Raw genomic sequence first — 14,312 nt, 5'->3', positions numbered from 1 at the left:
CTCCCACTATTTCACAGGCTTGTCTTAATGTTGTGCAGCAAACTGTAAACAGGCTTGAACATGCTTTTTCTTCAGCAATGGAGTCTTGTGTGGTGAACGTACATAGAGGCCATGGCGGTTGAGAGCATTACTTATTGTTTTCTTTGAAACAATTGTACCTGCTAATTCCAGATATTTCTAAAGCTCTCCATAAGTGGCCATTGGCTCTTGGAAAACTCTTCTGATAATTATTTTCACTCCTGTCAGAAATATTGTGAGGAACACCTGGTCGTGGCCAGTTTTTGGTGAAATGATGTTCTTTCCACTTCCGGATTATGGTCCTAACAATGCTCACTGGAACATTCAGAAGTTTAGAAATATTTCTGTAACCAATACCATCAGTAAGTTTTGCAACAACAGGTTGCGAAGGTCTTGAGAGAGCTCTTTTCTTTTACACATCATGAGATGTTTCTTTTGTGATGCCTTGGTAATGAGACAACTTTTTATAGGCCATCAGTTGAGACCAGCTGATATTAATATAGACTAACAAGGGGCAGGATTGCTTTCTAATTAGTGATAGATTTCAGCTGGTGTCTTGGCTTTCCATGCCTCTTTGCACCTTCCTTTCTTCATGTGTTCAATACTTATTCCCTGTGTCGTTCCATTTGATCACACATAACTTAACTTAATTTCTGAAGTTTTGTTTTTGTTTCTTTGTATGTATGGATTGCATGGGTTGTTACTGACATGTGGTGAAAATTTCATGTCAATAGCACCTTTAGAAATATATTTACTGAGAAAAATGGTGACGTGTTCAATACTTTTTACCTGTAAAACCTGTAAAAGTACATGTAATCCATAGCTGACTATACCTTTTTGGATCCATGTTAAATCACTGAATCGTAATCCTGGCAGCCAAAGCCTATTGTCATAATTTTTTATCTTCAGGAGACAACACTAAACAATACATATATATATATATATAATTTATAAAGTAATCAGATCCCCTTCACTTTTTTCAATTTTGTTATGTTGCAGCCTGATACTACAGTTGTTTAAGTTAATTTGTTTTCCTCATTAATGTGATATTAAAGGCTTAAACTAAAAAAAAGCAAAATAAAAAACACATCACACTTACCTGCTCTCTGCAGTGGTTTTGCACAGAGCAGCCCAGATCCTTCTCTTCTTGGGTCCCCCGCTGGCACTCCTGACCCCTCCCTCCTGTTGGGTGCCCTCACAGCAAGCAGCCTGCTATGGGGCACCTGCTGCTCTGTGTGTCCATTCACACACGGAGCTGTGGCTTGACCCCGCCCCCTCTCTCTTCTCACGGGCTCACTGGCTGTGATTGACAGCATTGAGGAGAGGGAGTCCCGGGATTGCCGAGACTCCAGTGCACATCGCTGGACCTAGAGGGGACTTAGGTGAATATTAGGGAGGGGCTGGGGAAGCTACTGCACAGAGAAGGTTTTTTACCTTCATGCATAGAAGCCTTTGCAACCACTTAATCTACACTCAGTACCCCATAATGACAATGTGAAAACAGAATTTTTTTTAGAAATGTCTGTGAATTTATTAAAAAAAAACTGAACATGTACTCCACCCAAAAGAGGAAGTTCCGCTTTAAAAGATTGGTCCCCCAGCTCCCCATTAACCCCTTTGCACCGGCGCCTCCCGGCCCTTTAAGGGGTTTCTGACGTCGGGAGCCCGGGCGGGGTTTAGGGTCATGTGACCATCATGGTTGGCTGTCATTGCGGTCACATGATCGGAAAAGGTCCCGATCACAAGAGATCGGGACCTTTCCGTGGGACACCGATACATGTGCTGGGAGCGCGCAGGGCGCATGCTCTCAGCACATATTTGTTTACAAACTGTATGCAAATATGCACCCGCTCGGCTTCAAGGCCCAGCTGCCGAGAGGCCGCATATTTGTGTACACTCGGCATGAAGGGGTTAAGGATTTGCACCTTTTGGGGGGTGGGGGGAGGGCAGCTGGTACCCGAAATAGGCAGGTTCCCACTTCCGCTGCGATCACCTAGGCGATCAGAAACGGAAGATGTCCTCCCCCCTCCCTCCCCATAGTCTTCTGGGACACATGACAGGTCCCAGAAGACTACAGAACCATTGAGAGTGCAACGCTACTTGCGCATGTGTAGTGGGCACCCAGCTGTGAAGCCGCAAACTGTCAGTCGGGTGACCACACTGAAGATGCCGGAGCGGGAACACTGGATGGCCGGTGAAACGGGCTGTGGGGAGGACACTGCGGGATGGAGGGACAGGTGAATGGCTCTTTTTTGAAAGTCTTTTATTTTTTCACAGTGTGACTGGAACTCGGCTTTAAGTATTCAGACCCTTTGCAGCAACACTTGAAATTTAGCTCATTTGCCTCCCATTTCTACTTATTGATTGGCGTCCACCTGTGGTAAATTAAATTGATTGAGCATGATATGGAAAGGCACACACCTCTATAAAAGGCCTCACAGCTGACAATGCATACTGCATCAGAGCAAAAACCATTCAAGGGAACGTCCTGCAGATCTCGGAGACAGGATTATTGCAAGGCACAGATCCGGGAAAAGCTACAAATAAATTCTGTTTTTTTTTTTTTCTGAGCCCTTGAAGCCCAGATTCTGCGTACAGCTACCTAAAGATGTAAATGGCTGTGTATGGGTATGCGTTGGTACTCACATTCACCCACGTATAGCATACGGGCGTATTCCCTCAAGTGCAGTTTTTTTAAAACTCATGCATTACAGGATTATCAAGCCTAATTTCACCAGCCACAAATTAGTTTCAAGTATATAGCCAGAGTAAGGAGTGGAACATTTTAGAGACTTCAGCATTTTAGAAGTTGATGGTGCCAATGTTTCCAGTGTGTTTTTAACACACACATATTACAGCTCTTCCGAGCATTCCTCTACTCTGTAAATGTGAAAGTCACATCTCAGAGATTGTGAAAACTTTGATAGTATTGTCCTTGTTGCAGTGACTGCTCAGCAGTAAAAGGACCTATGAAGGAACTGTTTTTTTCTTTTCTTCTGATAACGCCATCGTCTGCCTTCCTCATTTTATTTCTGTGAACTTTGACTAGGAATGTGCTCTAGCATCCTCGGACTCTCACATGACAAACCAGAAGTACTGCATTGATTTCTCCACTGCAGTGTCACAACGCTTGAAATCACTTCTTTTTTGCAAAGCTGACTGACAGAACATCTTGTATGATTCTATGTTACCAAATAAAAGTGCATAGACAAAGCTTTAGCGTAACCTTTTTTCATTACAGGAGACCAATCCAGTGCAAATCCCAGCTGGTCATGGGTTTCGCTTTCTCCAAAACCTCACAAAATAAATATATACACTCCTGTATCTAAGAAAAGTTCATCAGGGCATTTGTTTAATTGAGAATCTAAAAATACACTACACTCCCATTATCCAACATCCAAAGTTCTGTGAGGTTTTGGTGATTATTTAGCTATCACTAGAGTACCAGCTACATCCTTGGGATAGCATTGTTTAGGCATAGGTTTCTCAACTGACAACTTTAACTTGCGGCCAATAGAGGATGAAATGTTTGGATACTAAACAAGAAATACAGTGTGAATATGCCATATGGCAGCCCTATGTACATATAAATATAAAAGTATACCTCAAAAGAAGGTTTTTAAAGAGAAAACGGCAAAGTTTTGTAGATGCGAGAGAGGTAATTATAACACTGCCATTTGTTAGACCTTTGTGGGGCCAACAAGTAATTCTAGATGCTGTCTCACAAACTTTAGGCTACAACTAAACTGGTGATTAAATCTCATTGCTACTGAGAAATATAGCTACTTGTTGGCAGTCATCTCTTTAGCAGACTATTGATTTCAGTTTGCTGCACGTGAATTGACTGCCAATGAGTAGTTAAGCATCTTGCTAGCAAAGAGATTTAATCTCCAGTGTAGCCCTAGTTTTTTGGCCCATTCACTTCACTGTTATTTGGTAATGCGCACTATGGGGTTGATTTACTAAAAGTGGAGAGTACAAAATCTGGTGCAGCTGTGCATGGTAGCCAATCGGGTTCTGACATCAGCTTGTTTATCAGCTTTGCAATGAACTGTAAGCTGATTGGTTTCTGTGCACATCAGCACCAGATTTTGCATGCTGCAGTTTGAGTAAATCAACCCCTATGTGTTTTGGTGCTTTGCAATGCCGTTTACTTTATGGAACTTTAGCGTACCATCACAAGACACCTGTGTTACAGAACACTAGGACGTGTGGTAACACTGTGCACTAGCAAAAATACAGCCAGCCCAATTCAAACTTATGGACTGCTGTAATGCAACACATATTAACACACTGCAACAGAAGACCCTGGTGTGAATGGGTCCTTAGACCTAAAGATCTCTGGACTGGAAGAATGGAACCAGGAGTATAATAGAGCAAATATTTGTTAGTATCCCTGTAAAGTTTTTATTGCTGTGGATGTCCTTATTAAAGTGAGATTACAGACAATTACAAAAAAAAAAAAAACATGTTATAGTTACCTGCTCTGTGCCATGGTTTTGCAGGGTTTGCTGCACACAGAAGGTTTTTTACCTTCATGCATAGAATGCATGAAGGTAGAAAACCTTGAGCATCCATGTGACCACATCCACTTTAAAGGATAAGTTCACCTTTTGGACAAAAAATAATAAATGCACATTTTTTTGCAGGTAAAACAATGTGCATTTATTAGTTTTGTCCAAAGGAGCCTGGAAAGCATTGCACCAGCGATCAGTAGATCGCTGATGCCATGCAGGTCTCCTGCAGACCTGTCAGAATATCTGCTTGCCGTACGGGATATACCAGCAAGCAGATATACTGACAGGAAGCTTCAGTGAACTACCACAGCACTTCACAGAGCCATTGTAGTTCATTGAAAACTACAAGCCCACAGCCGCTAAGGCTGTCGGGACTTGTAGGCACTCATTTACAGAACACTGGGAATGAGTGATTCGGCCGTGTGGGCAGAGCCCCGCATGGCTGTGCTGTTTTCAAATCTGACAGATAGTACAGGAGTTTCCCCGCCTAAAAATGGGTGGAACATGTAACATGTTCCAGAGGTGAACGTACCCTTTAAGTAGATTTCCCCTTAATTCATGTCCTAGATGCAGCTGCTTCCAGAATATGAAACACAAAACCTCCCCTACAGTAAGGCCATAAATTTAATGAAAGGTCAAAATACAGTAAGGTATATTCATTTAGATTATCTTTGTCAAATATGTATACAAGATGGTATAAGGAAATTAAAGAAAAGACAGCCTGCCATGTGCTAATATAGCAACAACATTCATATATGTAAACTGGTATATGTGATTGTATTATTTACAGGTTTAACGAGACGTCACTTTATTCCAAAATGTGAACTGTGGTACAATTTACTGACAAAAGTATAACTTAAATGGAAAAAAAAATGTTTTCATTGTTTTCTATAGAGTCCTGATAGGTTAGAATTGAATATATCCATACCCTGTATAATATTTTCTAGTTTTTTGCTATAGCATATGGATTAAATGCATATCCTGTGTCTTTTCTCCATCAGACTGCAGTGTATTGGTGCCCAGCTGGAGGAGGAATTGAAGGGATGCTGCCAGCTAGCTTTTCGACCGGGCCCTGCCAGTTTCAGCCTTTCCAGCAGCCAGGGAGCAGCCTGGTAGTTGAAGGTCAGTTGGCAAATACTTCCTGTGGAACTTCCTTCAGCCATGATGTCATCTTCTTCTTTTTACACGCTTTTCTCATTCAAGAACATCACTATCCAGTGCCTCATCCAATGGTTTCACACTCTGTAGCCTGTCACCTGAAAAGAATTTATCTGTCTCTATATATAAAAGATTAACCGGTCCAAGCAACTTTGCATGCTTAAAAAATGACACATACACAGATGATGGACTGTGAAGTGGGTGTTCCCTGTTTAAGAGCCAGAATGAGTATCTACAGTTATGTACAAAAGCTTTTCAGTTGAATTACTGTGAAAGGTTATGTCATTCAGGTTTCACAGGCTAGTATTCTGTAAAGCGGGTGTTAGTAACCAGTTGATTTTGGTCAGGTCACTGGTAGAACACGGTTAGGGCTTGCTGACCCGCCATCCAATCAAACAGAGTGCAATGCAGAAGGACAACTTGTAAAGTTGGAGCTGTAGTAGGGAGCAAGAGCCACATAAGTTGAGGTCCCCTCTGTAGTGCTAGCTCCTACACCCTGTCATGGTTGGTGGGTGTAGCACCTGCCAAGAATGACCCATTCAAGTGAATGAGACCACTGTGCAAGTGCCCTGCAACCTTGTGCAATACAGAAAACAGGGCAAACAAGGAGTTCAAAAGGCAGCGGTGTGTTGCTTTCAAGCAGTTGCGGGGCACTTGCAGAGTGGCCCCATTTACTTGAATAGGTCTTGAATAACAAGTGACAGCACCTACCAAAAAAGACAGGACACGGTCTTTGACAAGTCCTTTATTAAAAGAAAAAACTAAAAGAATGTGCCCCGCAGTAGATCCAACGTCAATCACAATGCCCCCCTTTCCTGGCTGCATGCTTGGATAAGGGTCTGGTATGGATTTTGAGGGACCCCCACACCATTTTTTTTTTTTTAATTTTAATCCATACCAGACCCGAAAGGCTTGGTATGGATGGAAGGGGGGACCCCAAGCCGTTGTTTTATTTATTATGGTGCCGGTTTTTAAATGTAATTTACCGTTTTTTTTTTCTTTGCTATAGCTCAGAAATTCAGCTGTCCCTTTCCCCCCCAGCTAAAAAAGTTTGTTCTTTTTGTTTATTTCCCGAGTTAAGAGAAACAATGTTTCTTTTAGTTTTTTAAAAGAAACAAAGTTTCTGTTAACTCCGGGGAAAGTGACAGCTAATTCTGTGAGGTATAAAGAAGAAAAAAAAAGCAGGCACTTGCATTTAAAAATCGGCACCGACATACACTTAGTATTGTGAAAAACATTCATAAAAAAATTGTAAACCGAGGCATTATTTTCAATGGCTTTTCATTCATAAACTGAATATTACATTAACCGAGGCGTTTGTAAACCGAGGTATTACTGTATCCTCAAATCTTTTTTTCTCTGTAGTACTTGCCAACACTGTACCTCCAATTTTGTACTCAAATCAAAGCATTCATTTTCACTAGGTGCATTGTTTATGCACATTTAGAAGCATCATACTGCAGTTTCTATTGCTTTGACCAATTTTCTAGCAATGTCAAATCATATTCTATGTTATAGATACCTCCAGGGATATCAACCTTATTGAACACCTTTGTGTCTTCAGAAAAAAGGTATATCTTGCCCACCATCCCATTAGTTATATCACTTATAAACTGAAAAAATTGAAAAAGACCAGCTGTCTCATTTCCTCTTCATGTGATTGGCTTACTGTTTTTTTTCCATTAGATCTACTCCTATTGCCACACTGGAACTGATTATTTGTCAATGATAGGCAGACCCTCCTACTTAGCAAACAGGAAGCTGGACTTGGGGGAAAATTAGGTTTCTGCTAAACAGCAGGAGATAGAATTCTGCAATAATGATTTGTAACATCCTTGTAATGTTACTGATCTTTTCCCAACACAAGTGGAAGTACATGTTAAGGGTTAACAGAATAGTAAGAACAAGTCATTGGAAGTGCTAATTACTACTCTGAGATAATCCTACATGCTGGAAAATCTTTGCACAACCTGAGACTAGCCATATACATATAGATCTGATAGAATTCTCCATCCTAGCTAAAGCATCTCTCCTGCCAGCTGGCACCCGTGGATATCAGGATACCTGAATAGCTTCTGATTGGATGCAGCCACTGTTTTTTTGACAATTTTCTACCTGGCTCCTTCGAAGTCTATAGAAAAATCGACTTTTGTCAGGCTGGGTGATGGCAGCAGGGCCACCTACAGCTCAAATTTTAGATGGCTTAGCAGGAAATGGCTGAACTTTGAACCATGTATGGTAACCTTAGCATTTGTAGAGAACTTTTCAAAATGCTTATTTTCCTTTCTTCTGTCAGGAGGATCATTGTGTCTGTCACTGGTTCTACATTTAATGGTGTTTGGTATCTGACTTGTTCCTCATCGGATATAAACTAAAAATTGTTGTTCTTTTACATTTAAAATCACCTTACCCTCACTGTAATTAAATCATCTAGGGGTAATATTAGCGTGAATATTTGCTTGTGTGGTTTTGCATAGCTGTGTGTGTTAACGTGTATTTTATTATAGTGGGTCACTATAGTCAGGGATATAATTTTGTAATTGCTCATGCTTAAAGGCCAAGTTCACCTTTATAAAAAAAATGTGCATTTTTTTTTGCAGGTAAAAAATGTGCATTGCACTCCCGATCAGTAGATCACAGGTGCAGTGTCAGGCTCCCACATACATTGCCTACAATTCTGTTGTCCGTACCTCTGTACAGGCTGTCGTTGCAGAGCTGTAGCCAGTGTGAATGAACTACGGACATGCTGATCAGTGCACCCGCAGTTCATTCAAACCACAGCTATGTCTGCCGTGGTGGCTGACAGTATTTGTAGTATATTAATTCACAGGAAACTGTAACTGAATGATGTGGCTGTGTGGATGGAGCCCTGCACAGCCGCGCTACTTTAAAAAAAATGACAGCAAGCGTGGTTGAAAGGAACAGTCCCCTGTCTGCATGTTGTCACAGGGAGTGGAGGGAGCGGGGAGAGAAGGTGCAGGAGCTGAAACATGTAACATGTTCCAAAGCTGAATTTTTCTTTTATTACCAGTAATTTTATAGTGAATTCTGCTCTGACCCATTATTGTGGGTCACTGTGGTTAGCATCAGCTTTAAAAGCAAATTAGTGATCAGTACACATTTACTTAACTAACACTCCGGGTAGCCACACATGGTTTAATCTCTGTCATTAAGCCTATGCTGGGCATTGTAGAAATGCCTTCTCATTCTGATGTTTTCCTGTTGCCCTAACCCACTACTGTAGGGTCTTGACTTTGTGAAGGTCGGTATATGCGTAGAGCCATGCATGACCGTATCGGTCCCCGTATGGCAATTGCCTACTAGGACTAAGAATGTCCCCTAATAGCCACCATTTGACTAGTTCTGCAGCAAGTGCTGAATAGTGGCAGTGGAAGCGGGGCATGTCTTCTATCTGAAAAAAACAGGTTTTGGGGGCTCCAACTACAGATCAGTACCTTGAGGATGTACAATAAAGATAAGAACTGGTACCGCCTTTGGGTTCCTGGTACAAGTTAAGTAAATCTGACCTGAGTACAGGTTTCCATCAAGACTTGGCACTCTTTATCGAATAAGGGCCCATGTTAATAGGATATATGTTTTAATGTAAGCTTAAAGCATTCTCTGTCCTATAAAGTGTTAACCTTTCACTAAACAGTTATGCAGTAAAGTAGAAAGACACCTTTGTCAACTGTTTAAAAAAAAAAAAAACAAGTCTGTAAAGGCTAACAAAAGACTTGGTGTCATCGCTTCTGGGTTAATTGGCACTCTTGTCCATGGAAAACCAGGATGTTTGATCATTGCACTGCTTCACTGACTTGCTTGACTTATATGTGATAATTTGCCCAGAATATTAACCCATTGCTAGCAGGGGTAGGCAGTAACATTGGCAGCAATGGGTTTACTCTGGCTTCCAGTTACATTCCTTATGCTGCACATCCTGGTTTCCCTCCTTCCTGTACATTCTGAACTGTGCATGCTTCTTCTTCCCATCTGTTCCAGAGGGAGAGCTCATGAGTAGCACACTTCATTCCAGTGGGAGATGGCTGGGGCTCCATAGGCCAAATGTATTGTGCTGCATATATGCGTGTGCTTTGGTTTCATCGTCTACATGACTCAGAGCTGTGACTGCAGTTAGTCAGCCGCTACTTCCCTTCTCCCTCCTCCCAACGATCGTGGCCCTCCCTGCATCCTCTTGTTTCCTGATGTTATGTTTTTAAAGCGGTGACAAAACTCCGATGAACGTTGAGTTGCTGATTCCTTGTAGTTATCATTGCAGAGCTTCACACACTTTTTACATTAGAGTTTTTTTCCCCACAAACTGAAATATCACATGCTGGACGTAATATAGATCATGTGTTTTTTTTGTCAGAATAGTTTCCAATTTAAAATGAGCAATCTGCCTGTGTAAGTAATGTAACTAAGGACCTAAAATAAAAAAAAACCCATTGTACCTCGTGAGTGATGTTTCATTTAAAAAAGTCAAGACTGTCTGAATAGATGGTAAGAGTGTATACAGCATGCAAACTATAAGGATTTTCCACTGCAGCTTTCCAGTAGCAAGAGGTGGGATAAAATCTCCAGAGGCAAATTTCGAAACCTTGGGACTGGTTCTGGAAATGAGCAGCTGTTGGCAACTCTTGACTTAAGACTATTACACCTGTATTTGCACCAAAGTACCAAACCGTGGATTGAAGAATAAAACTCCAGTGCACTCATTGTTCTGCTTTAAAGAGCATTTTTGTTCAGTTAAAGAAGTATCACCAGCATTTTGTCCCATGAGGCCTTGCAAGACTCCCAGAGTCAGAGGCATGATGGGACTTGTAGTACTTCAACAGCTGGAGGGCCACAGTTTGGAGACCCTTGCTCCAGGGGACAGAGTGTATGTAGCACTTTGTCCTGTTCAGAAGCATCATTTCTTTCGGGAATAAAAAGACTCTTTCTTTCTGTTTTACTGGTTGTCAGCTCCACCCCAGGCTAAAGCCCAATTTATGAGTATCTAACAGCACATTGCCACCTCTTCATTCTTCCCATGCAGAAGCCCACACAGCACGTCTGTCCTGCTAGTAGATGTGGCATGTGCTGAGAATGCGGGCTGTGGACAGAGATCACAATGAAAAACTAGCTGGTGGCTTGTTTTATTGTAAATGGCAGTGCGTGTCTCAAGCATGTGCCTGCTGCCAGAGACGACCACTGTAATTGCCCCCGCTCCTTGTTGTCAGTCAGACCCAGGGGCGGACTGACCATTTGGGAACTCAGGCAGTGCCCAAGTTCCCTGGGTCATTAGGGGGCCCCATGAGATGCCCCTGGTACCTTTCGTAGGCTTTTTTGGGTGTGGTTTGAGTGTGGGCGAGGACACGGGCCCCATGATCCCCTATTGCCCGGGGGCCCCATGAGTTGTCAGTCCTGGTCAGACCTCATTTGGTATTCCTCTCTTTATGAGCAGCATCAGACAGTGCAGAGTGGTGCACTGCTGACCACACTAGTTCAGCATCCAAGGCACCTATCAGAATTGGACAAATGATTTCATCCCCTGGGAAACAGGAGAAACAAAAGTTGTTCTTCCAGTGAGACTTCTTTAATTGCAAAGTGAAGGTCAGGTCATATGTCTTTGCAGGCTTGTTAAAGCTGATCATTGTTCGTCTACGATCTCACACTACAGAAGCGTATCTTTGCATGCTTCATCTTTGGTGCAGTTTCCAGTAAAACATGTTTCACAGCAGTGAGGCATGCCTACAATGTACCCCTCTGATTGCACTGCGTGACATCGAATGTAGCCTAAATCTTACCTTAGCTTGACAATACAGACCTGTGTTTTCCTCCAGCCTGGTAATATGATCATATTCTTTCGTCAATGTGCAATGGTATGTTTATGTAAATCATTCAAATAATGCCTGTTGTTTTCAAGTCACTTCCTACCACACTGACATGCATGTTTTCATTTGCAGTGTTAGAGAGAGCTGCTGCTGACTCAAGATACAGTGTCTCTGCCACCATCATGACAGATAGCAGTGTTAGACAAGACATTCAAACCATAACTGAACTCACAGCTAATGAGAAAGGAGGTAACGTATTCCTGTGAAATAAGTCAGCATGTTCCTTTGGCCTCTACATATCTGCCCAATTCAGTTTTGTGCATACACTTTTGCTATCCACTTTTCAAGTTACAAGTGATTTTTTTTTTTTTAATTCTTGTTAAATGTGGTCTGTATTAAAAGCAAACATTATCTAAAAAAAAAATCAGTTGTAGGTCCCATACCCTAATTTGCTAAGCCATCTGATAGATAGGTGGCTATAAGGAAAAATGGCTTCTGAAGCTCTGCTTCCTTGGTCACCTCTCCATCCCCAGTAAAAACGGCATCTACATATTGACCCTATTCACACCCGTGAAGTATGTTTACAAGCATTTATTTTATTGGGCTGCCCATGAACCAGCATCAACAAAATATCCACAAGAAGCTCAGTTTTTGGGGTCTGTGTCGATGACCTTAGTTTGAGGTGCTTATGAGAACTTTGAGAATTCATTGACAGCTGCATTTGACCTGCAGTTGAACACCTTCTGACCTGCATTTCATCTGCTTTAAGTGGGTTTTTGCATTACCATAGATTCTTATTTGAAAGTAAAACACAAGTGAATAAAATCCAGGCCCTAAAGCAACAGTTATCGGATGAGACCATCTCAAGCCCATGGAACCATTACCCAACAACACCAATGAGGAAAAATTTAGGCTGCTTACAAATCCTGCCTCATTTCTGATATTCCCCGACCCACCCCCAAATATAAAGTTCTGATGAGTCGGCCAATCACGTTTGGGTTTGAGGCAGCTGAGAGTGGTTGCTGATGGCCGTCACATTTTGCATGCTCCTCCAGCTGCTCTTGGACATCTACATACTATAACTCAGATGAAATGAAAGATTATAACAGACTAAAAGGGGGTAAAATGAGTCGACTGAACCAGCAACTGCCTACGTCAGCCCTGCAGACTTGTAATGGGTTTCTGAAGAGGGTAATTTTTCAGAATACTACACCTGGTCCCCTAGGCCTTGAGAAAAGTAAAGTTATTAAATTTGTTTTCCCCAAGTTGAATATGATTTTGGACCTCCTATGTTGTAATGCATACATAAATTTTGAATTTATTTTTGTCATCTGTTCTGTTAGCTCTTTCCTACTAAAACATAGGACACCCATGTATTTAAGAGGGATGTTGGAAGTGTGGATGGGATTTTACAGCCAACAGATCATCTTCATGCTACGATTGCCCACACATGCCTGTTTATGGCTAGGCAGGGATAGTTGGAGGATCTCTCTGCCACTGGAATCTCTTGAAAAAAGTGTTTTAAAAACATTTAATCAGTTCATCCCCAGAGATCAATAAGTGGGATGGATTTAGAGGGCCGGTGATATTTCTGTTGTACTAGTTTGAATACTTAATAAATACGGTTGTTTATTTGGTATTAAAAATGTGGGACACTAAATAAGATGTTCAATTTTGTTTTTAGTAAGCATTGTAGCAACAGGATGATTTTAATATCTGAGTGCTGGTCTTTTTTTATAGCCTCTGTAAAAGATCCCGTGAAACCAACCAGCCTTCTCAATGGATCTGAGGTGAACGACCTGTCATCTGTAAACGCCATGATGTCAGCAGTGATGAGCACAGCACATGTTGTAGAAAATGGGGGGAATCTTCAGAACACTAAATCACCAGGGAAATGTCCACCTACAAACCGAATTGGCAGAAGAAATCAGGTAGGGAAGGTTTGCCAAACCTATCAATCACATCTTGTCAAATGCACAACACTGTCTGCGTAAACTGTCTGTAGCATCAGCCTACAAGATGATCATGTTGCTCTCTATAGTCATAAAAAAGTGTTGTACCTATAAGGTCTCATTCACACTGCTGTATGGATTTGCTGCCTGCAAGATCCTGTGTGAAAAGATGTTCATATGCTCTGCACATGTCTTGTTTGTGCTGTAGGGACAATGTGTAAGCACACTAATGGCAGTCCTGCCGCTAGTTACAAATTGTTGTTGCTTACATGTCTGCCTGACCAGCAGCCCATAGGGTCCATGTATGAATGTAAACATTAGCACAAAATTTTCATGGCTACAGCCCCGGATGTAGCTTTGTTCAGCAGAGTTTGAGCAAAGAAAACACGTGTAAACGTGTCTAAAAATGGCCTGACGTGCGTTTTAGGGCTTTAGCGATAATTCATTTCAATGGCCAGAATAGATTCTTTAGTCTGGCCAATGAAATAAATTAACACCCAAGTGCTTGACGCATGTAAATGTGCCTAAACGCTTGTAAAACATTAGACGGGTGTGTTTTTCTGCAAAAACGCTGCTGGCTTCTAGGAGGATTAAACAAGTCCTGTGTGCATGAGGCTAATGGTTTTAAAGCAGAGATTTGACTAGCTAGTATCTCTGTTCTGATACAATATTGTAGATACATTTATAGTAAATCTGATCAGCTGTAGGAGTCTAACACCATACACTGGAAGATTATCAGTTGTTATAATCATGGAAGTGTATGGACACAAGTCAGCTGATGATACAAAACATAACACAATTATCAGATGCATTAATAATACAAGAATGGGTCATTTAAGGGTATCTGTCAAACA

At 41.6% G+C, this 14,312-nt stretch overlaps 1 protein-coding gene across 1 annotated transcript in view; it reads left to right on the top strand.

The window, feature by feature from the left end:
• RREB1 (ras responsive element binding protein 1) overlaps positions 1–14,312 on the top strand; it is a 133,461-nt gene that overhangs the window by 74,195 nt on the left and 44,954 nt on the right. The window contains exons 3-5 of the mRNA XM_089682196.1: positions 5,537–5,657; positions 11,639–11,755; positions 13,247–13,437. Of these exons, the coding sequence (XP_089538322.1) occupies positions 5,537–5,657; positions 11,639–11,755; positions 13,247–13,437 (429 nt within the window). The remainder of the gene's footprint in view (positions 1–5,536; positions 5,658–11,638; positions 11,756–13,246; positions 13,438–14,312) is intronic.

The sequence above is a fragment of the Staurois parvus genome, unplaced genomic scaffold, assembly GCF_062004578.1.
Source record: "Staurois parvus isolate SC_StPar_1 unplaced genomic scaffold, SC_StPar_1.0 ptg000287l, whole genome shotgun sequence".
Classification (NCBI taxonomy): Eukaryota; Metazoa; Chordata; class Amphibia; order Anura; family Ranidae; genus Staurois; species Staurois parvus.
This window is presented reverse-complemented; position numbering and strand designations above follow the sequence as displayed.